Source organism: Crotalus tigris, unplaced genomic scaffold, assembly GCF_016545835.1.
Source record: "Crotalus tigris isolate CLP2741 ecotype Arizona unplaced genomic scaffold, ASM1654583v1 scf7180000024370.6872682, whole genome shotgun sequence".
In the NCBI taxonomy this organism is placed as follows: domain Eukaryota; kingdom Metazoa; phylum Chordata; class Lepidosauria; order Squamata; family Viperidae; genus Crotalus; species Crotalus tigris.
This window is the reverse complement of record NW_024100540.1, coordinates 3,593,940-3,618,862: the sequence shown is the minus strand read 5'-3', so window position 1 is coordinate 3,618,862 and position 24,923 is coordinate 3,593,940. Positions and strand designations below refer to the sequence as shown.

The following is a 24,923-nucleotide window of genomic DNA, read 5'->3' as shown; positions in this document are numbered from 1 at the left end:
GGGTATACAGAGGCATGTCCATGACTGCTCATACTGCCACATTCTGGACCAGTTGAACTGTCCAGGTGCAATTCAAGGCCAGCCCCATGTTCAGCACAATGGGCTAGTCAAACAATGAGGTGATTAGATCATGGGTGATTGGGAGCTCCAATCTAGAAAATACCACAACCCCATGTGCCAGAAAGTATTGGCCACAGCTAGCACCTGCTCTTCAAGCAAGAACTGCAAATCCAAGAAGCCTCCCAGATTATGTGCCATCCTTAAAGAAGTAAATGCTGCTCCATCCAAGATCAAAGATGGAGTATCTCCAGATCTGAGGGGCCTCTCCAGATCTGAGGGACCTAAAGACTCATAGATACAGTAGGTATAAGCAAAACATACAAAAAACAATAAATGTGTTTGAAACCTAAAGATAGTTTCTGCTCTTGATCCTATTCTTTTCTGGTTTTAAGATGGCCAGTGAGATTAGTTGATTTTTGGTTACCTTGTTGCTTCCACAACATTTTGGAACATTTCTGGATTATATCTATGACTGGGTAACTGTTGAACTAGATTCATTTCTGTGTGGTGAGCTTCTTATGCTGTGTTTATGCTTATAAAAACTACCATAATAGGCTTTACAATGCATTTCTAAAAAAAAATACCACGTGTTTATCCTCTCTTTTTCCAAGGATTCAAAGTTGTGTTCTTTTTATCCATGTAACAATCTTAAGTAGACGTGAGAATTAATGGATTTTGTAACTGAGTGCAGATAGGAATCTGTCTCTACAGTCCTGGACTGGAACATGTTTTTTCCTACATCTGAGTTGCTATACACATAACAATCACAATTGGGGCAGGCAACTCCATCATTGAGCAACATGGTTGTTAAATGGAACATCATTTGATGACAATGAACTTACAACCTCACTTCTACTGTAGTTAAGCCAATCACCCACAGTCATTAAGTGAGACATCAAGTGAATGTGACTTGCAATTGTATTGCCAGCTTCTGTGTATTGGAAGTTAGTTGTGTAGCATGCAAATAGCGATCATGTGACCGCAGGAGCACTGAAAAGGTTGTAAATGTGAGGATCAGTCATAAAATTCTTTCAGCAAGGACATAACTTTCAATCATTGCTAAACAGAGTAATTGTTAAGCAAGGTCTTCCTGTATCTACTACCAATATTTTAGATTTGAGCTAGCTGTATCAAAAATTTTAAATGGAAGGGCTGTGCAGAGCTCTAAATTTGAAGGGCAAACTGTGATTTGGAATGGGCACCCAGCATTCATGTTTACAATTGCATCTTTTCTTGGTCTTGTGCCTAGCTGCAGAAGCATGACAACTATATGATGATGTTATTGTTGCTTAAAAAGTTGATAAATTGAGGAGAGATCTATATAGGAATTAAAAAAACCATGAAAACTTCCATCACTGCACCTGGAAGCAATGACATATATGTAATCTAAATAATGTGTGCTGGTTTCCTTTGAGAAGCTGCTTGATAAATTATATATTTCTCTCCTGCATAATGGGAAGCCTTGTCAGAAGAATTATGATTGTGATAAACCTTCTGTTCAAAAATCCTTTTATATAAGATGAGGATTTATTTATTATGATTATTTAATTGTACATTAGAACCTGCAGGAGCTCAAAATAGTATACTCAGCGTTCCGTCCCTCCATTCCTTTTCTCTGCAATAGCCATTTGGAGTGGATGGAATTTGGACAGAAACTCATCCATTGCTAATAGTGAATTTGAATCTGGTTTTCCCAAATTCTAGTTCAACACGTTAACTATACACTGTTAGTTTTCAGAAGGGGAATCTATAGTACAACTTCCAAAGCAGCTAGAAAGCGGTGGCAAATACCTGGAACTAAGGATAGATAGGCAGAAATGGCTTGGCAAAGTGAACAGGATTTATTCACATCAGCAAATATTTGTGGTGTAAAAACATTTGTCCTAAACTTTAATATATAATAGATTTGTTTTAAGATTCAAATGCCATTCATTTCAGTAGGATGTGTTTTATTTTCATTAGATTAGGATATATTTGTAATGGATTCTTTTTTAATCCCATCCTGCCCATGTACTTCAGTACTGCTATTAGTATTTTAAAGGTACCATTAGACAGTCTTCAAAAATTTGTTTAATTATCTGCCTTTCTCTACAGAAACAAGAGTTGAAATAAAGGAGTCAGTCCGAGGACAAGATATATTCATTATTCAGACAATTCCCAGGTGAGAATTTTGTACATTGTCCTTGAACTGTGAAGGTTAAAATGCACTTTCTTGGAAAAATGAACTGTCCGGTTGAATTTACTGATTCTGTATGAAATTTTTTCTAAGATTAGCAAATGCAAATGCTCTCCTCCTAACCCCACTACAGTTTATCCTTGTTACTAATGATTACTGCAATGTTAATCATCGTGCTAGTTAAATTCTTCATCATTGTAGACTAAGACAGCTTAGTCTGACATTGAGAGATGTCACTTTAAAAAAAACAGAAGAAACTTTTAAAAGAAATTAATACCAGTTGCAGGAACAGAGAAGACAAGTCCAGGAGCATTTGGTGCCTGTTAGTACTAAATGGTCTAATACCATCTTAGTTCAAATGTACAAGTTAAGTGTATAGATTAATTGTATACAAAATGTTGTGTTCTAGAACATGGGTGTGCATTGCAAAAGATTGTTAATGATTTACAAACTATTTTTCTAAATTGCTTATCTACTCATTTTTATGCAGGAATTTCTTTAGGTTTCCACAGAACCCCAGGTTTCTTGTATACATAGCTGGGAAAATGTCAAGTTAAGATAAAAAAGCTGACTACTTTGTTATGATTATTAAATGATTTTTTTTTAAAAGATGGTATTTGTATTGATAATAGCTGAATTCACATCCTATACTGAATAATAACTTAGGGGTATTTATTTCATATTGGTACCATATATGACCCCAGCTATTGTGATTTGTAATCTGTGCTTTAATTTTATGTGTGAATTATTCAGCAAACCATGATGTAGTGTAAAGCGTAGCCTAACAATTTATTTTGTCTTGGCAAAAGCTGATATTGTAGGATGGTGAACACAGGGATAACTGATTTGTATTTTATATCTTTTCAGAGATGTGAACACTGCAGTAATGGAACTGTTGATTATGGCTTATGCACTGAAAACAGCCTGTGCCAAAACCATCACAGGTGTAATTCCCTATTTCCCTTATAGCAAACAAAGCAAAATGAGGAAGAGAGGATCAATAGTCTGTAAACTCCTTGCTTCCATGCTGGCTAAAGCAGGTAAATGAGCTAATTAGAGGCAACATTGATTTAAGCAATTCATCTAAGCAATGTTTGATCTATCCCCAAAGATGGTGACAAGAATAACTGATTTTGTAGATTTTTGCCTTCTACTATAACAGGGGTGTCAAACTTGCAACATCACATGACATGTCACAACGTATCACGACTTTTTTGCCATTGCCGGCAATGGGGTGGTCGCGGTTTCCTTATGATGCATCTGGCCCGCGGGCCGGCATTTTGACACCCCTGCACTATAAGAACAACTTTCTGCAAAAAGATATCAGAACAATTATTAAAAAGAAAACATGTTTAGAATCACTCATACTGATTTCTGAGGGAGACTCCATAGTAATGAACTCACTAGTGAGTGAGGATTAGAAGTTTCTATCACAGATTCCAAGATTCTGTGCTTTACCCCTAATCTGTGTGTGTGCGTGTGTAGCATATGGAAAATCTTTGTATTAAATAACTTACAGAAGCCTCTGTAATTTTTCCTTCCTTCTTTATGCCCTGCTGTGATATTTCCTATATTTGTGTGTAAGAAAGGCAGGGGCACAAAATACAAATGGTTCAGCTGTTTCTTTTTTATCGATAATGCAAAAAGCTACAAATGGTCATTCTGTCAGCATATCATAAGAAAAATATCCTCCAAATTGAGGTACTCTTCTACTTACAACAATGACTGTTTAAAGTTACAACAGTACTGAAAAAATGACTTATGACTATTTTTCACACTTGCAACCATTGCACATTTCATGGTCACATGATCAAAATTTAGACATTTGGCAACTGACTCATTTTTATGATGGTTGCAGTGTATTGGGGTCATGTGATCACCTTTTGTAACCTGACAAGCAAAGTCAATGGAGAAACCAGATTCACTTAACAACCATGTTACTGACTTAACAACTGCAATCATTCACTTAACAATTTGGAAAAAAGGGCCATAAAATGAGGCAAAACTGACTTAAGAAATGTTTCATTTAGCAGCAGAAACTTTGGGCTCAATTATGGTTGTAAGCTGAGGACTACCTGTAACCACAAATAATTGAACTGGAGCTAGTTCATTTATTAACTTCAACAATGTTAAGAAGCTTCCTTGGTACTAAGGTCATTATACCACTTTCTTTTAATCTGAAAAAGTTTTAATTAAATATGCTTTGTTTGCTTCTTAGAGTAAGAATCTTTTCTGAAACAGTGAAGAATGTTTTCAAGTTATAATAGACACCCCAGGAATACACATGATATAGAATCTTCAATAATTAATTTTTTAAAGAAGAGACTGGACAAACATTTGTCTGAAATGGTATAAGGTTTCCTGCCTGAGGAGGGGTTTGGACTAGAAGACCTCTAAGGTCCCTTCCAACTTTTGTTGTTATTATTATTACATGTGATTTTAAATATTAAAATGAGATTTCCTGCCTTGTGATTCAAGTCCATCCTAATAGCAAGCATCTTAGTTTATACCAGCTTGAATAATTAGATATCAATCTGTAATTGTTGGAAGCTGTGTATATATAATGTTTTATATTTGTTTGGTTTTTAGGTTTAAGCCACATCATCACTATGGACCTTCATCAAAAAGAAATACAGGGTTTTTTTAGCTTTCCTGTTGATAACTTGAGAGCATCTCCTTTCTTGCTTCAGTATATACAGGAAGAGGTATAATGTGATTTTGATCTCTTAATAGTCATAAACTTTGTTCTACTAGAAGATGTTCCCATATGTATTATCTCATACCTAACTGAAGCAGTTCAAATAATGAAAAAACAACTTTTTGAGTGCTGACTATTGTTACATTCGCTCCCAGATGTAGGTTATGATCATTCACACATGCATCCTATGAGGAGTTCAGATTTTGCAACTACCCTTGTTTTCTAGTTGTATTAGAGCATATGAGACACACAGCCCCATTGAAAAGCCAGGAAATATTTAGGAACACACAGAAATCACTTTCAATCAAACACTGAGGCATGTCAAGTTCTGATAGAATAAATGGAGACCTAATGGTTCAAAATGGCAACAAAACTTTACTGATTAAACATACACACTCATCTCCATTACCAACATCCTTCTTAGCTAGGCTGCCAGGCATTAGCTAGATAGACTGAAACTGTCAGATCTGGCTCCAAGATGACTCAAAGAATGGGCAGGCTCCAGGATCCTTTTACTCCACAAAGCTCTTGTTTTATTGATTTACAAGTATGATAACTCTCAGTGGGATGGGGGAATCTGTAGGTTAAACCCCCAACCTCCCTTATCTGTCTTCTGTGTATGTATTTATGGGATCTTTTTGACAAAAGTCCTGGTTCTTGTCCTTTTTGTGTATGTGCCTGCTTCATTTTACCATGATGGAATCTTCAGCCTGGTCTTACATTCTCACACAAGCTAGCCTCATGTTCTCAGAGTATAATGGGTAATCCTTCCTCGCAGTTAAACAAAAAGGAACTGTAATTATTTTATAGTAGTCCATTCAGAACCTATTTAAAGACTACCGAGTATGGTAGTCCTTAAATGATTTTTTTCCCAGTCACATAATAACAAATAATTACTTGTAAAAACAATTAATTTCAGAACCAAACTGCTTTAAAAACAAAACCTTTTCTCCTTTTTTTTAAGATTCCTGATTATAGGAATGCAGTTATAGTAGCAAAGAGTCCTGATGCCGCTAAGAGGTATTTATTTAGATATGAATATAGGTAATCCTTAACTTATGACCATAATTGGGCCCAAAATTATGGTTGTAAATCATGATGGTCATTAAGCAGGTCACCATATGACCATGCCAATTTTACAACCTGTTTTGCAGCAGTTGTTAAGTGAATGCATTGGTTGATAAATGAATGTATATTATCCAATGAGCATTTTTTGCTGAAACTGGAAGTAAATGCCAGAAACCACTGAAAATTGTAGTCATGTGATTGTGGGACCCTGCAAACAGTTGTAAATGTGAGTCTGTTGCCAAATGCCCCAAATGTGGTCACATGACCACAGAGGAGTGTGCAGCTGTTAGAATTCCAAAACTGGGTTGTAAGTACCTTTTGAGGTACTTAAGTGACTGTTGTTAAGCAGTCTACCTGTATTACAAAAATGCTTATCTGCAAAATTCCACCCAGTAGGGCCCTACAGAGATTAAAATTTGAAGAGCAAAATGTAATTCAGAACACATTGTACAATCTCGAGTATTCCTGAGAATTACCATGTATGCACTCACATTGCCAGATTATATTTTTCCCTTTAGATTGGATATATGCACAACCATAGAAGATGGTTGTCACTATTGGTGGCTTCCAACTTTTAGAGTATCATTCTCCAATTAATGCCCCTCAAAATGGATCCTTGCTAAGTGGAATTAAATGAATATATGCACGGAACCTCTTTTGGGTTGAGATTTTTTAATTAAGCTCACCAAATTAAAAGCTTAGATTATCTTTTATGCATAGGTCAGTAGGTTAAGTAATGGCTAATAAAAGTTCTTTGGAAGTCAACCAAGACATTCTTCACAAATTAAAATACAGATCTCTTTTGTGTATCCATGAATGCTTGAAAGATAATAAAAAATAAATAAATGCTTGAAAGAACTTTGGGGGTGATTGTGGCATTGTGCTCAGAAAGTATTTTTCAGATAATGCCTACTTAATAGGAAAAAAATATGCTTAATGGAAAAAAATCGAAGGGCCAAAAAAGCAAAGTACTATTTTGCTAAAAGCATGATTTTGCTTTTCATCAATAATTGATGAAAAAGCATGCACAACTCGTTTCTGAGGCTTCATCTTGTTTGAAGAACGAATAAGTGAATTTATGTCTAGAGCTTCTCAGAGAGAAAGTCTTGCCTTGAAGTGATAGTTGGTTTTTACTTATGCAGGGCCCAGTCTTATGCTGAGCGATTGCGGCTAGGCTTGGCAGTTATCCATGGAGAGGCTCAGTGTACAGAGCAAGACATGGATGATGGACGGCACTCTCCTCCAACAGTAAAAAATACTACGGTGTGCACTGGACTGGAGCTACCCTGTATGTTGTTACATTTATTTGTACATAGTAGCTTGTCAAGATCCAAAGTTGAATTATGCATCAATCTGATATCTGTTATATTTGACTAAACAGTCAAGTTGTCAAATATAGAGTTTATTTGTTTTTTCACTATATTTACTCTGCATGTTGAAAATGGGGGCTTATATGATTAGACATATAGAAATAGTATAGAAATAGCATATTGAGAAGTAGGGTTCTAATAACATTTATTGCTTCTTTTTGGTTTATGCATGAAAAAATGTTTACAGTGGAATCCTTTATAAAATCAGTGAGCATTGATTCCACTCTAATATAGCCCCAAACATTTTTTGCCTCAGAAAAGAGTAGGCCAAAGAATATAGGATTCAAAGTTAAAACTGCATACAGTTCTGAAACACAGAATTCTCTAATTTGTGGACCCTTCTGAATCTGGGGCCATTCATACCTTTTGTTTTATACTTAATAGTATGGGAAAATACTTCATTATATCTGTATTAGGATTCCCTTCCTGTGGAACAACCTGATCCCTCAAATGAGAGCATCTCCCTATCTCCCTCTTATTATTTTGACAACTACTAAAATAGCCTAATTGAACTGAATAATAATAATAATAACCATCATCATCATCATCCCCCAGTGAGGCACTACCTTGACGTGGTTGTGGGGCTTGTGTACTCTGAGGAAGATGAGAGCTATGCCAAAGGTTCAACCATACTGGACAGGTGTCATCAAAGGAGTCAGACAAAGAGTGTCTCTCCGATAAAAATTATGGTGAGACATAAATTTCAGAAAGCCATACCGGCTCAGATGTCGCCCGGGTTAACAAGGTCCGTGCTAGATGTTGGAGTTCCTGACTATCTGGTGAAAAATGGGTTACAGGACTCAAGACTGTTGGCTGAGCAACCAGGGCCAGCAGTTGCAGAACTACTGGATTCGAAAAAGTGTTTACCTGTCGCAAATACAGAGTGATTGAAAACAAAGAAATAATGATCTGTTATTACCAGATCAAGTCCAACAAGAAGAGGATATCTAAAATGAATGCACCAGCCAGAATCAGAAATAACAGAACAGAGACTAGCAGATCAACGCCAATTTATAATACGAAATAAAGTATTCACAGAAACAGAATTGGACGAACTGCAGAGGTTTACCCAGGGCAAAGAAATCAAAGCCTTGCCAGAAGTAATTCAGAATGTAGAGGCAAACCAGGGGGAGTTGGCAGTGAAGGAATCCAGCAGAGATATACAACTGGTCTCATTTGGAAACCAGGTACCTTCTCCTCAGGAAGAACAAAACCCTCTAACTAAAAAAAATAAAAAACTTGAAACAAAGAATAACTGAGCATCTAGAACAGCACAAAAACAACAGAATAAGGCTGCCTGCATGGAAGCTTGTTCCAAAGAAACAGCTAGCACAAGCATTAAAAGATGCAAATACTGCAATATCAAGTATAAGCACCAAGAAACAAACCAACTAATCTATAGCACAGCTGCAGTTATAATTGAATACCTGGGATGCAAAATCAACAAAGAAGAAAAACAAACAATGCACCAAAAAAATGGAAGGTTAGACTAGAAAATAAGATCAGCAAGTTAAGATTACATGCAAGCAAGCTAAAACAGATGAAAGAAAAGAAGCTGAAGAACAAAAAGACCAAGGAACACCTAATCAAGAAATACCACAGCTAGGAAGGAAGATCAAGGAAGCACTGGAAATAATAAAGCAGCAAATAACAGCTATAGCCAAGAAAATCAGTAGATACAAAGCTTGAATTGCAAATTATAGGCAGAACTTCTAATTTCAATCCAATCAGAAACATTTCTACCATCAATGGAGAAACTGCAATGAATCAGCCAGTACCTGACAAGGAAGAAACAGTGCAGTTCTGGAAGCAGATATGGGATAACCCAAAGAAATACAACAAGGATGCAGGTTGGTTAAAAGAGGTAGATGCAAATAAAACAAATTGAAATGAAATAACTAGTAATAACAACAAACATGGTAGAAAAAAGAGCAAAGAAGATCAAAAATTGGTCAGCACCAGGTGAAGATGAACTTCATGGGTTTTGATTGAAACATCTAGCTGTTATATGCCCACTCATTGCCAAGCAGTTCAACAATATACTACAAGGAGGAGAAATTGAGAAGTGGCTAACAACTGAGAAAACCTATCTAATAATGAAAAATCCAGCAAAAGAGCAACTACAGGCCAATTACCTGCTTACCAACAACTTTCAAATTGCTAACTGATGTGGTAGCTGATAAAGTACAACAGCATCTAGTTGAAAACAATCTCTTTCCACCTGAGCAGAAAGGAAACCGCCCCAATAGCAGAGGAACAAAAGATCAACTCCTAATAGACCAAATTGATCTTGAAAAATGCAAGAAAAAGAAAACCAACCAGAATGTGGCATGGATTGACTACAAAAAGGCATTTGACTCTTTGCCACATGACTGGATAATCAAGTGCCTAGAAATAACAGGAGTCAGTAGAAACATTAGAAAATTTGTGCAAAGATCGATGGCACAATGGAACACACAGTTGCAGGTCAATGGTGAGAGACTGGGAGAGGTTTAATATCAAGAGAGGAATATTTCAAGGAGATTCATTATCACCACTACTATTTGTTATTGCACTTTTTCCTCTGTCAACAATATTGTATAACTGAGGACATGGCTATCAAACATCAAAAACATCTGCCAGACTATCCCACCTCCTTTACATGGGTGATCTGAAGCTGTATGGAAAAACATAATCTGAAATAGAATCACTGCTCAACACTATTCGTATATATAGCCAAGATATTGCAATGGGGTTTGGCTTGGACAAATGTGCCACACTTACTATCAAACAAGGAAAAATAGTGAAAACTGAAGGAATCAAGATGCCCCACGAAAATAACATTAAGAGTCTGGATGAAGAAGATTACTACAAATACTTGGGTATCCTTCAAGCTGACAATATCAAGCACACTGAAGTCAAGAAAAAGATTAGAGGTGAATACATCAAGAGAGTGAAGAAGATCTTAAAGTCCAAACTCAATGGAGGAAATACCATAAAGGCAATCAACACCTGGGCAATTCCCAGTCATTAGGTACACAGCTGGAATAGTGGACTGGACTCAAGCAGAACTAAAAGCAATGGATAGAAAGACCAGAAAAATAATGACAATGAATCATGCCCTTCATCCACGCAGTGACATTGACAGACTTTATCTACCAAGGCAAATAGGTGGGCGTGGAATGCTGCAAGTACATCAGATGGTTGAAGAAGAAGAAAATGGCTTTGGAAGAATATCTGAAGGACAATGATGAAGATGCACCGAAATTAGTATATCAGGAAGGCTTACTGACTACTGGAGAGACCAAACTGGCCTACAAGAAAGCCCAAATGAGGCATGGGAAGGCAAAGCACTACATGGCCAGTACATTAAAAAAAATAGCTGGGAAAGCAGATAATAACAAGACCTGGCAATGGCTAAGAGCAGGAAAATTGAAGAAAGAGACCAAGGAACTAATTCTGGCTGCACAAGACCAAGCCTTAAGGACAAATGCGTACAAAGTCAAAATTGAGAAGACAGCAACAGACAGTAAGTGCCGCTTATGCAAAGAAGCTGAAGAAACTGGACTACCTGGTAAGCTGCTACAAGAAGATTGCACAGACTGACTATAAGCAGCGGCATGACAAAGTAGCAACAATGGTGCCTTGGAAGATCTGCAAGAAATATCATTTGCTTATAAGCAAGAACTGGTGGGATCATAAAATAGAGAAAGTCATAGAAAAAGATAAAATTAAACTGCTCTGGGACTTCAGAATTCAAACAGGCAAGCACCTGCAACATAACAACCCGGACTTAACACTTGTCGATAAGAAAGACAAAAAAAGTCTGGATAGTGGATGTGGCAGTGCCTGGAGGTAGCAGAATAGACGAGAAAGAACTGGAGAAGGATGTCAATGCTGCAAATACTGTATATTCTTGCTTTGACAATATGCAGAACTGTCTGATATTTTTAGAGTTAATGCAGAGCAGCAGAGGGTAAAGGGAAAGAGAGAGAGGAAAGAAACCTTTGGTGATACATGACAGCTAATTTGGGGAGGGAACATGCTGATAATTTAATTGCTCAGGGGAAGAGAATTTAGATCTTGGCATACCTCCGTTATGCCTGTGCTGACATTTTGTAACAATAAATGACTTTTAGGAAAATCAATGTCTGGAAGTTCTTTGAAGTGTTTCATTAGCCAGAACCATAACAAAGATAACAAAATACAAAGACCTACAAATAGAAATAGAAAGACTGTGGCAAAGGCAAGCAAGAGTAGTACCAGTAGTAATAGGCGCCTTGGGTGCAATCCCAAAACAACTGGAGCACCACTTGAACACCATTGGCATTGACAAATTTGCCATTAGTTAATTGCAAAAGGCGGCCTTACTAGGAACTGCTTCCATCCTGCAACGATATCTGTAATATCACCAAACATCCACATCTACCTATCCCAGGTCCTTGGTAAGGACTCGATGGGTAGACAAAAATGCCAAATCCAGTCTGAACATCTGGCTGACTGTGCGATGATTAACAACAACAACAACAATAATAATAATCACATTTGGGGTGGTACAATATAAGGTATTTTACTGTATGTGTGGATTATTTTGTCTGATTTTTTTTAACATTTTTAAAATTTAGCAGTGATCACAAGTCTGTGTGGATGATTCCAACTGTTTTATTTCAGCTTTTGGTTTTAATTTTTTTAAATGTTAGGCTGGTGAACTAATGCTCAGGGCATTTGTGGTTTAAAATGGAAAGGTATTTATCTCATGTAGGGAGCTTGTAATATATTATCTACATATGGGTGCAGTTACATTAATTTACATACAATTGGTTCTCTATTGGTTACAATCCAATTAAATCTAATTGTAATCAATAAGGAAATAATTAAAGATATCTCTATAGTGATGCAGAATGAACACTACTGCAAAACACTATGCAATGCATTAATTTACAAAGCAAGTATGAACGTGTATACATACTGTATAATAAATCTATGGTTTTGTGGTTTTTTTTCTTCCTATAGTCATGATGGCCAAAGAGAAACCACCCATAACAGTAGTTGGAGATGTTGGAGGTAGAATTGCCATAATTGTGGTAAGGAATGAAAAGGCCAGAGAATGAATGGGAACACCTTCAGCTGAACTCAGCTTAATTATTTATATCTGAATATAGCTGGGATTTTAGTTCTGGGCTCAAAGCCAATATTGATTATGCTGACACTTTTAAGCAGCCATGCAATATCCTTTTCCACTTTTGCTGTACTTAATTAAATACAGATGTTCTACATCATCCACACTATCCTATTTGTAATAGGACATAGTATTGGTTTCTGAAATCTGTATGTTTTGATAAATGTGCAAACAAAACACAGTTCTAAAGGATTATCAGTATACAATCTTCCTATTCTGAGGGATAGCTAAATGTCTATGGAGATTCTCAGTCATCCAGATCATGGTTGTCCCAAAGATGCTTTTTCAGGAGGCAACTGGACTTTATTGTTTTTCTTTGAAGATGTTTCACTTCTCATCCAAGACGCTTCTTCAGCTTTGACTGGATGGTGGAGAATGGAAGAATTTATATTCCTTGCTGAAAGCTGGTCATTTGCATTCTTTTAGAGAGTCGTTGAGGCCATTTCAAGGTTTATCTGTGTCCTCAGGGTCACATGAGTAGTGCAAATATGTGTGGAGCCTTCTTGACTGCAGAATGTTTTCTGCCCTGGGTCCCTGTTGAAGACAGGTGCAGGCTGTTGGGGATGAGTCTGAGTTGCAAATGGCTCCTGTCCAGTTGCCTCATGAAAAAGCAGCTTTGGGACAATCATGAGCTGGATGACTGAGAATCTCCATAGACATTTAGCTATGCATGTTGGGATGAACACTCTTCGAATGGTGCAGGAATATGAACGGATTTCCAGAAAACAGTGCAGACTACAGAAACCATTTTCTGTAAAGAATGCAAATGACCAGGTGTCTGCAAGGAATATAAATCCTTCCATTCCCCACCATCCAGTCAGAGCTGAAGAAGCATCTTGGATGAGAAGCAAAACGTCTTCAAAGAAAAACAAGAAAGTCCAGTTGCCTTCTGAAAAAGCACCTTTGGGACTATTCTGAGGGAATGACTGAAAGGTTTGACCTTAAGTCTTACTAAGGTTACATAATAGTCTATATTAGTGTAGCAAGTTTCAGGAGGATAGCTTTTAATCTCTTCTTTAATTATAATAGGTATTTGGTATGTTGTTTCATTATGTTACTAAATTCAGTGGTACTGTAGCTAAATCTGGTGTTCTGACAGTAGGTATGTCAGTTGATAGAACCTATGTAAAAGTTTCTCACAATATGAAGGCACAATGAAACATGGTGACCTTTTCTGAAGATATTACAGAGAATCCACCTGGTCTAGATAGAACATAGTGTATCTCTAAGCCTGGGCAGCTATTTTGTAAATCTAACCTTGAGAGAGAGATAACTGACAATGCAGTCAAAATTAAATTTAACTTTTTGAAGATAAACTGTTTTTTAAACACTTTCAGATATTTTTGGTGAGAAGTTATTGTTTTAAGATGCAATCCTATATTGTGCTGATAGAAAAAACTTGTTAAAATATTTGTGGATAAAAATCGATATATTATCGTTAGGCAGATACTTTCAATTCTTCAGATATATTTGAATTTACATTAGTGCTAATAAAGCATTTGAGGCAAGAGCATAACTCCTTTTATCCTTTTTCCAGAATTTAACTGTATTATGATTTTCGTCTTAGGATGACATAATTGATGATGTTGAAAGCTTTGTAGCAGCTGCTGAAATCCTGAAAGAGCGTGGCGCTTACAAGATCTTTATCATGGCCACTCATGGTCTCTTGTCTGCTGATGCCCCACGTCTAATTGAAGAATCCTCAATTGATGAGGCAAGTTTCTATAGGCCATGGATTAATAACTTGAATGTCTTTTTTTTTTTTTCAAAACAAAGAACAAAAAATAAAACTAGAACAAGAAAACCTCCCTAAAATCAAAGAACATATTTTGGGGGGAAAAATCTAGTTGAGTATGTCCATGAATGTATGTATATATAATACACAAGTAAGTCCATGCAAAGCATTTGAAAGACGTAAAACCTTTTCATGCAGCTACTTCAGTTTAGTTCAATGTTCCCAATTGTCTCTGCCTGTAGGTATATACCTAGCTACTTTACTTTGCTGGCAATTTTAGTGAAAGTGTTATTTGCAGCTTTATTTTGAGCCTCTTGTCTAAAGAGTTTTAGTTTTGAAATAGTTATTAGCAGTTAGCAGATATAAATGTGTAGAGGACACTCTACTGTGTGTATACAGAGCCCAAAGAGAAATTCTAACAGTTTAGTTTCCACTTGCATGCATCTCATTCTGCCCTTTCTAACCAGTGGCAGAGATCAGGCTTTCTTAAGTTAAAGAGATAAGTTGAAATTGAAAACTAAATGTCATTAGTCTGTCATTTCAGAAAAAGTAATAGTTGAAACAAAATGTTCAGACAGGAGACCTCCTAAGGCTTGTTTTTTTCTTTTGAAAGATATGTCTTCTTTGTGCCTTAAGGTCCCTGCTTTTCTCCTTTTCAGCACAGTTTGTTCTCCATATAGCCATAATTCAATGCTGAATGTTTGCAGACTACGGAAAGAAAGGGCTCTGTTTTGGTGCCTTTCTGTCCAAATAATCTGTCCTTTCTGATCTGCGTATAATTTTCCTCACCTAAAGAAAAGTTGTGCCTCCCAGTTGTTTTTCTGAATTAATGGTGGAAGGAAGAAGAAGTGGTTGCCAGTGGCAGCAGTCAGATGCATTTCTTCAAGTAGGAAATACAACAGAGCAGTACAGAGGGTGTATAGTGATGCATTGTGCCTACCAGCTTTAAGATTATGTAGACATAAAGGTACATGTCAGATGTTGTAGACAATTATAGAGTTGACAGAGAATGTTAGCCCTGCAAAAATAATGCCATGCCGCTATACTAAGGTGCCACCAGTCAAGCAGAGGGGCCTATAATTACCACTCTTGGGTCAGACAAATTTGTTCCCTTTTCAAGGAAATATCTACTGAAGAAGGTTTTTTTTTTAAGTCATTTCATAAGCCACATCATAAATAAACATGCACTAAATCCATCCAGATCTATTTTGCACTTGTTTCAGTGTGTGGTGGCCCAATTTGTATCAGGATTATCATGTCTATGAGGAGGATGTCATATCAAATTCTTGAGTTGTACATTGTGTATTTTACCCTTCTGTTTGCACCAGTGACAACACCATTGTTGATCCAATTAATAGATTTGCTTTCTCTTATTCTATCCAAATTCATTTTTAATTTTAGATGTCTTACAGTAATTCTGTTAACTGCATTTCAGACTATGACAAGGGACATCACAAATACTTTAACTTAAAATTTAGTTATAATTCCTTCTTACATGATGAAACCTTACATATATAAATAATCTGTTTCCCAGTGATAATTCCAAAGAGCTCCTAGCTTGATTATTTTCTTAGATAATATTTTTCATGGGTTGGTTCTAAATAGATATTTCAATCATGTTTTCTGATTCTCTTTTACTATACTTGGATAGGTTGTGGTCACCAATACAGTTCCTCATGAAGTACAAAAACTGCAGTGTCCCAAGATAAAGACTGTGGATATCAGCCTGATCCTGTCTGAAGCTATCCGCCGAATCCACAATGGGGAGTCTATGGCTTACCTCTTCCGCAATATTACTATGGATGATTAAATTTATTTTTTCTCATTCTGCCATCAGTTTCCTCAAAGAGAAGGGAAAATAATATGTATATGAGCAAGAGTGCCATAAAGTTGATAGTGTATTTTTTTAAGTATTATAACAGGGCTGAGTATTTTGAGCTGAGGTTCACTAATCCCACATGGAGACTGGATCAGGGTACAAATAGGCATTGGAGTATATTGTTATTTGTATGATACTAGTTGTGGCTTTTTGCTCTTGTTATATCTTGTATATCATGAGAGGCAATTGGGGGGTGAGCTTAAAGGCGCACTGAGATTTTCTCTACATGCATATCCTCAAATCACAAGAAAGTATATTTTTCTTGCCATCTTTGGAGCCATTTTTAACATGGTAGCAGCAAGGTTTTCTTTTGTGAAACGATTTCAAATGATTCATTTCTATCAACAATAACAGTATGATGCTATCTGGTTCCAAAGTTGAGGTAAAAAGTTGTATGTGCTACCTCTTCTTCATTACAGAGAATATATTGTAATCCTGACTAGCTGCTTAAAAGAGAAGCATAGCAATTCTATATATAATGGTTACTACAGTGTGTTCTAAAAGGTATAGTTCAATGGGATTTGTATTCTGTGTTTGTGTATATAACACAAGATGGGATATTTTAGTTAGAAAATATGGAGAACCCAGTGCAAGCCTATCTTGTGCCATTTCACCTAGTAAAAGGAACTCTGATTTTTAGAGTACTAAGTTAGCAATCATACTCTACAGTACTTTAACACTAAGGTCTTTGCTGGGATGATTGAGCCTGTTTTCCAGTGCAGTGATTCTTGAGCATTTTATTAGACATTAGCTTCTGGCTTGGAAGTGAAAGTATATTTCCTTCCAAAGGAAAAAAAAGTTTCTTTTTTTTCTCTGGTATGTGTTCCTAGGATATCAAAATTTCATTACTTGAATTTTGTCCACTCCAGAGGTCTCTTCTCTGTTGGAATTTGCTCGATTAATTCCTGCATAGCTTCAGAGCTTCAGTATAGAAAACTAGATCTTAATGTCATATCTATTGCAAGTTGTTTGAATTAAGACAGAATTGCCTATAGTAGGAAAAGAGCATTATGTTTTCCCTTTCCCTTTTCTAAAATACAAGAGCTTTCTTTTTTTTCTTCAGAAAAGTTCATGAAGTCATCCATTCTTAATGTTATTTTATTTCAGCTTCTATTTTGTTTGAAAAAGTCTAAATCATACTTAACTGCATAAGCCAACAACCCAAACCTGCTGTTGCAATAGAATAGGTGTAAGAGGTGGGATTGAGAAAAATGCTACCCATAGTGCAGATAAGCCTAAACCAGACCAAATTTTACTCAGTTTCCTTAATCTACTGTATAGTTTTTTGGGATTGGTTCATTTTGCTGCTTTTGGGATTTATTGATTTCTATATCTGCTCCAATATCCTGTACCTTTTCTCACTTAAATTGGAGACGTTGTATTGGAACTGTTCCCCCCCCCCCGTTATTTTGCATATGGAGCAAAAACACACATGTTTTCCTATTATTCCTTTCTGCTCTTCTAGCCATTCTGATTCATTTTGGCCTCTTCAATTTGAACAGTTCTTTTTCTTTTTTAATTTGCTATTATCTGTCTTTTCTGTTTAGCAAATTTTCCTTTTGACCAGTGTTCTTTGGCAGATCACTACAAAAAATGCCAAAAATAGGGATCTGGATCCCGTATATAATGATTAAATAGTGGGAAGAGTTGCCTTCAAGAAATTCTTGATGCATTTTTGCATCTTTTCTCATTAATATTGTTATTACATAAAAAATCTAAAAAGTATACATACAACCATCATTTTTTCTCATAGCCCAGATGCTTTATTTGCTCAAACAGCTCTTCATACTTCAACCTCTTAGATAAAACATTTCTCAGTCATATTACCATATTGAAGTCAAGTTATGTTTTCACAGAATTTTTAGAAGTATTTAATACCAGGCAGGGTATAAATCAACTGTTATCTCATTAATATTGTTATTAATTATCCCATTATTGCAATTTCTTAACAGTGTTAATCACTTAATGATATTATAGCATCTTATATATTTTTGTCCAAGTCTTCATGATCATGGAACTACTGTTTATTGTTGTATTGTCTATTGTTCTCATATTCCTGCTTTAAAAGTAGAGAAAGAAAAAGATTCTTCTTTACTGTAGCCAACCTAGTCCCCAAACATAGGTAAATATGAATCTTAAGAGCATCTAATTCACTAATTATATTAAAAGCACAGCCATAGCAATGGTCAACAGTTCATAATAAAATGCTAAAAGAACAGAAATATTACCCCAGCTTCACAAGCAATATATGCTGGCACAACTAATTAAGTGCCTTAACTGTGTGATGGTGATTCTAATTCACATCAGTGATTGCCTGAAGAGATCTGACATGATCTTCCAGACAGATTAACCAAAAACAACTCATGTTCTCTCAGGCTGTCTCGCTGTATGACTTATCAAAAATATAGGCAAGATTACATTGCATTCTTTCTTTACTTACTATTGAGAAATGGGAACTATCCTTAATTTCTCTTACATCCCTCCCACAAAAGTATGTTTAAATATCTTTCGATTCATATTCAGAGACAAAGAAGACTCTGAAGTCCAGGAAGGGCCTTGACGGCTCAGCAAACCAATCTCTTTGTTTATATATACCAGCTTACAACTTAGCTACCTTTTTACATATCTCTCTTGAATGCAAAGATATGTTAATCTGGAACTGGGGACATCTTGTTCTTATTTCAGTCTGGTTAACAAATCGGGGTATTCTGAAGTAAAAAAGCAATATTTTGAGATAGTCTCATATAAATACTGACTGATTTAGAAAAGCCATGTTTAATCCACTGTTATGATTTTCATGGGTTGGTCTTAGGTTCAAAGTTCAAACACTGATAATGACAGTTTTATAAGGCAAGTACTCCTTGGCTTTTTAATCAGATATTTAAAATATCTTTACTCAAACTCACTACAAGATCTTTAGTAGTACAAATATTTCCTCTCCTTCATACTTCTGTCTTGTTTTTGTTCTGCACTTCATAACAGTATAAAGGGAGGAGGAGGATCTTAATTAAATTAGTAGCTGATTAAACTCCATTAAGCTGAGGTTGTGGGACAAGGTGAAATAAGTTGTGAATTTGCTTTCTGAAATACTCTGACTCATGGGAGAATTGGTTATGGACAACACAATGTGAAATACTAGGGAGCAAAACCATTGGGCTTCTGAAAAATTAAATATTAATCATTTTGAAGAGAAGATGGACCACTATATTTTAATTACCATTAAAGTAACTGTAATTGGTAACTTTCCAAAACAACAAAAAGAGTAATACTCTTGAGTATTATGCTTCATTTTCCCAAGTGTAAGATACTGAGTTTAGAAAACCCAGTGCTTCAGTAATGCAAGTGCTAAATTGAAGGAAAACGTGGAGATGTACAAGTAAGATGTACATGTAAGAAATTCATAGCTAACAAGTGCATGCTAAAGTACACTTTAGATCTAATACAATGTGAGAATGCCCATTGTGGGCTGCATGTATTCAATTCAAAGCAAAATTTAAAAATAGATCATACAGAAGTGCTCTAAAATGAAAGCTGAAATCATTTTCTATCTAGTACAGTGCCCGCTGTCTTTACAGAAGTAAATGCAATTGAACTAACCTATTTCATGTAATGCTAGCTTTTACACTTTTTTCTTTAGTGCCACTTCTCCACTTAAATCTGAAGTTTGAAGAACTATTCCTTTGACTTCTTTGGTGCATCATTATAATTCTAAAAGTAGTTTCATAAACAAAGGGGAGATATTGTATTTTGAAATGCTTAACCACTGAGAAGTGATTTCATATTTTTGAAGCCTGCTGATGATGCGGTGTGTAGTATAAAAAGCTACTGCTGTGTCCACATGTTCAGTTATTAGGGATCTGATAGAAATTTTTATGAAACCAGCATATATCAAGCCTAATTATTGCAGCTTGTTCTCAATTTTACATAATTGCTGCTAGGAGCCTCAAATCTTTTAATTATCTTCTAATAAATATATACATAAGCACTTTGTCTTTTCAGTTTTGGAATGAAAGAACATATGAATAGGGCAGCACAGCACCATGTTGTATTTTTATGATTTTGGGGGGGGGGTGTCAAACACTTGGGTACATTGAGAGGAGGAACCAAATCCTTTTAGCCCACATACTTTCATGACTTACCTTAGAGTCTCAATTCAAATGGTCGGGCAAATGTCTTGAATATTCTACCCTTTCCAGTATCTGAACTAGTGCAGTTACATAATGTTGAACGTAATATTAAATGAGATCCCCCTCTTTAAATGATCAAATTGGTTAATTGCTTTATCTGCCATCTTACCAAAAGAACACTGAGGACAACTTGCAGTTTAAAACAGTGACTGGCAAATTCAAAGTAAAAAAGCTAAAAACAGTTAAAACATGAATATTAAAAGGACAAGTAAAGGCCTGGCAAAAAGATGCATTTTTACAGGTTTACTAAGAATATGGAATGGAACGGAACTTAAAGCAATTTCCATGACTCCATGAGTGATGCAGGAGAAAATCTTTTCTATGTGCCTAATAGCAAGATTTTTTGACCAATAGGGATTGTTGTCTGAAAGGCCTTCTCCAGATCTTACATCAGGTTTTTAATGGGAGGCAATCTATCAGCTGTATAGCTTTAACCCCTTTAAATTGTCATGGATAACACTGGTAATAATTTGGAACTTCCAATCAACCAGAGAAGGGGCTACAGAATCTATCCCAGATATGTCCTTTGGTACAACTTTTGTATATCCTAGGGAATACTGGAGCTGGGAAGATTAAAAGAGGCTTATAAATTGCTTATTCTAATATGAATGATAAGGTCAAAAGTTACTGGTTGTTCCTCATGTATTTAAGAATTAATTTTTACCCTCAGCTGAGGTACCTCTTAGAGATCCTTTTGCAGGTTGTATCCAGGTCTTTAAGAAGTCAGTGCAGCCCTGGGTCTTGGGTTGTGTGCCCTCTTCCCTCCCATAGACTGATGCTGTTTACAACTTTACCAAGACAAGGCTAAAGTATGTGAACAAGAGATCTCAGAGTTTATTTTGGCAGTTAAAAGTACAATACTTGAGTGTGGCTCTGTGCTCCATTTGATATGGTGTGCTGCCATCTACAGGACACATGGGAATCCTGGTGTTTATATGCTGTTTTAAGCATAGAGTTTCACGGAATCAGATAATGTCTCAGTAGAGGGGCAGAGTGAAGCAGGAAGGAGTGATCCATAATAAACAAACTCCACTCTTGATTTTGTCAGATGGGAATATTAGTGCTGGCCATTGGTTCAGTTCTGTTCTCCAGTAATATTCGGAAATAGCCTATCGCCAGGGAGCCAGAAGAGAGTAGCAAAATGATGCCTCTTCTCTCAAGTAATAAAAGCAGTTTTTTTTTTTAAATGGAAATGGGAAGTCCCTTGGTAGCAGAACCAGTGGGAAAACTTCAGTGCACCCAGGGATGACTAAATAGCAATAAAGAAGTGCCATAACCCAGGTCTCTTTCCTGAAGAACACTGTCTGAGGCAGGGGCTAGCAAAGTCCTACAATATGCAGACAGATTCCTTTATGGAAAGCAGGCTTATGGTCCCAGCAGCTAGAAAGGTGGGGTATGCCCACAGCAGCCTAAAATGACCAGTTGGTGCTGGGCAGATGTCACCCCCAACTGTACCAGCAACCACATCATTGATGAAGCTTTCCATATCATGTCAGGAGAAAAGAAGAGAAGTTAAAGATAACTATAGACTGCCTCAAGCAAGGGGCTGAGGATCAGACAAAGGCAGCATCATACCAAATAATTACTGGGGATATTCTTTCTGCAGTTGGCGGGATGAGGCTATAAAATATCTTTGATTGACTTAGCCTTAGGACCACTCTACAGCAGTGGTCCTCAACCTTCCAGCTTTGCAGACCGCTGGGGAGAGGGAGAGGGGTGAGAGGTAATGGTTTTAGGCAACCGGCAGGTGCGCGCGCTCACACGCGCAGCATTTACACAGGCGGCGGAGACTATCGCACGTGTGAAGCTCCAATTGTGCCCGCTGTTCACAAAAACGGAACTTCATGCACACGCGCGAGTGCCCGCCGCTCGCGCAAATGGAGCTGCGCGCACGCGCTTACCACTTTGCGCGGCCCGGGGGTTGAGGGGGACCCCTGATTTAGAGGAAGGCCACGTCTAGCCTTGTAACTCAGGAGATTTCATCCACTTGTTTACACCATTTTAAGATCGTTCTGGTGAGGAAAATAAGGTTCTTTGACCATATGTTAGATATATCATATTCTTTATAGTTGAATGTAACTGTGAGCGACTGCGTTCACATTTAATCTCAGTTGAATCTTTTTCTCAGAAACGACTGCTGCTGTGACAGGGAAAACTGAACGTGAAGCTACACCGCTCGCTTTAACATTTTCAAATTCCCCATCGGACCTTCTTCGCGCCTTTGCCCAAAAGGCACTAGGTCTCGCGGCGCCGCACTTCGTGAAACGTAACGGGTAACCTTCCCGAGTTGCCTAGCAACTGCGAACGCCCTGAACTGCATCAATCAGCAGGCGATGGAGTAAACAAAAAGCACATGGGCAGCTACGGCGGCGAATCCCCGAGTTGGGAGGTTTATTACGCCACCAATGGAATGTGAGAACGGGAACAGGGCTGGATTGTGAGGCGGAGAAGATTCCGGTCGCAAGGAGGGCGAGAGACGCCCTGCTTTATGCCGGCTTTAAGAAGTAACGGGTGCATGAAAAGCTTCCATAAATCGGATCCCATTAGTGAGAGAATAGAATATTCTTAAGAATATTAGAGAAAAAGCATAGTAATATTAGTCCTAGATTGCTTTTTTTTAAGGATGTAATTCTTTTTGCCGCGGAAAAGAATCTTTCTTGTGAAGAAGAAAGATCCTTTAGTGATAGAAGTACTTTCCTAACCAGAAGGTTATATTTTCTAAGAGTCAGTATATGAGCACAGATTTATATAGTTACATTACAAGCAGATTTTATATATTTATTTTTTAAAGACATTTTCAAGTAATTGTCCCACTCAGAATTTGTTACCAAAATGTCTATCAAAGTCACATTGTATGAACTGGCGGATCTCTCCATAGGGACTCCGGAGGTTGGCGTTATCAATTTCAATGCCCTCCATGCTCTCCTACATGCTGTCATCAGCTACCTCAACATTCAAGATATCAAAGCAGATGTCAAGGTGGGCAGAGGTCCTCCAACCAAGCCAGAGATGCACTTGCTTTCTGCTGCAACTGAGGCAGGACCTAGTGATTTATTGGGCCAAGAGGCATTACCAAAAGAGAAGGAGGACAAGGAAAGCAAGGAAGGCATTTTGAGAGAAGAGCCGGATTCTCGGCTTGCTGACTTGGAAAAGAAACTAAAGCTGATGGAGACGAATCTCCGTGGGGTGAAAGGTCAGATTAAAGGGATAGAAGGCCAAGTCCAAGGGGCATTAGGTCATGTCCAAGAAGTAGAAAATCAAGTCAGTGGGATGCAAAATCAAATTCAGGGAATACAAAATGAGGTCCATGGAGTGCAAGATCAAACTCAGGGAGTGCAGGATAAAGTGAAAAGAATGGGGAAAGACCTCGTAGGGTTTGAAAAGCAGATTGCTGGACTGGAGAAGCTTCCTTCGGGGACTGAACTGATAGAGAAGACCCAAAGTGGATCTGGCACAGCTGTATCTGACATGTGGCAAATGATGCAGATGCAGAAAAAGATTGAAGCCAGTGAGAATGGAATCAACCAGGTAGGTGAACTTTTAGTCTAAGTAATTAAAATGTTAGTAAAATGCGGGGTGCATAATGTCTTTCGTTAATAATACACTTTACTGTATTTCAAAGCACATTGTGATTATCCCACTGGGACATTCCAGAATCACATAATCTGCATGTATTGTGAGATAAATGGGCCACAGCAAAAATATTGTGCTACCAGATCATGCCTCCCTGGTTCCAAATTTCTGATATCACTTCCATTTGGTTTTGATGTTTGCTTCATACACACTGTAGCTCTCTTTTTTTGAATTAAGAATATACTACTGTGGTAACTTTAGTTTGTAAAGCCAGTGTACATTTTCTGGTGTGCTGTAGGCTGATGTTTTTCATTTGTTGGAAAAAAAAAATAAAAACAGTGTGAACTAATAAAACCTCCTATGGATGACATTCTTTTGGAAGTAAAAAGGAAAGAACTGGGATCATGAGGCAAAGAACTGAGAAAAGCTGAGTTTATATGTACTGGCTGGGCTATACCGGCATGCCCTTTGTAAAAAAAAAAAAACTAACGGCTTTTAATAAGATATATGTTGACACTTGCAAAAATGAACCTGGCACAATAATGGCACAGCACAATATCTTGGTATAACATTGGTAAAGGAAATTCTTGCCAACGCTATTTGGAAGATTAAAACTGGAAAATATTCAAGCAGGAATGCCTCCTTTACATACAAAATACTACATAGTAAGGCAAATTTAGACACTTGGACACTAAATTGAAACCAGCAACACATTTCAACATTCAGTGTAAAGTATAGATACCAAACTGTTTGGGAAAACAGATTGGATGGAGGGGGAAAATTTATAGGAAGTCTTTTCATAATACTTTTCTCTATATTGAGTAGTTGACCTTTGGTTCTGCTTATTTTACTTATTTTTCTCTTTTGTATATCACTATCTTAAAAAAAATGGCTACCCTGATGTGGAAGTTGCAAGAATGAGTAAAAAAAACATGTAAGGGGAAATTGCAAAGACTATCTATGGGGTTTTCTTATGATTGATTTGAGTTGATTTGGAGAAATCCAAGAGGAAGACTATA

The 24,923-nt window shown here is 37.0% G+C and overlaps 2 protein-coding genes across 12 annotated transcripts in view; both read left to right on the top strand.

Moving 5' to 3' along the window:
* Window positions 1-20,129, top strand: part of PRPSAP1 (phosphoribosyl pyrophosphate synthetase associated protein 1) — a 28,515-nt gene extending 8,386 nt beyond the window's left edge. For all 4 annotated transcript variants that reach the window (XM_039327929.1, XM_039327928.1, XM_039327926.1 and 1 more), the window contains 8 exons: window positions 2,155-2,221; window positions 3,104-3,276; window positions 4,826-4,941; window positions 5,899-5,954; window positions 7,145-7,290; window positions 12,365-12,435; window positions 14,098-14,244; window positions 15,917-20,129. In XM_039327929.1, the coding sequence (XP_039183863.1) occupies window positions 2,155-2,221; window positions 3,104-3,276; window positions 4,826-4,941; window positions 5,899-5,954; window positions 7,145-7,290; window positions 12,365-12,435; window positions 14,098-14,244; window positions 15,917-16,075 (935 nt within the window). In that variant the 3' untranslated portion in view covers window positions 16,076-20,129. The remainder of the gene's footprint in view (window positions 1-2,154; window positions 2,222-3,103; window positions 3,277-4,825; window positions 4,942-5,898; window positions 5,955-7,144; window positions 7,291-12,364; window positions 12,436-14,097; window positions 14,245-15,916) is intronic.
* A 650-nt stretch (window positions 20,130-20,779) lies between these two features.
* QRICH2 (glutamine rich 2) overlaps window positions 20,780-24,923 on the top strand; it is a 73,629-nt gene continuing 69,485 nt past the window's right edge. For 3 of the 8 annotated variants that reach the window (XM_039327925.1, XM_039327922.1, XM_039327920.1), the window contains exon 1: window positions 20,781-23,859. In XM_039327925.1, the coding sequence (XP_039183859.1) occupies window positions 23,164-23,859 (696 nt within the window). In that variant the 5' untranslated portion in view covers window positions 20,781-23,163. Of the gene's footprint in view, window positions 23,860-24,923 lie in introns of all 8 variants that reach the window. The other 5 variants (XM_039327921.1, XM_039327918.1, XM_039327919.1 and 2 more) reach the window with 4 other exon arrangements.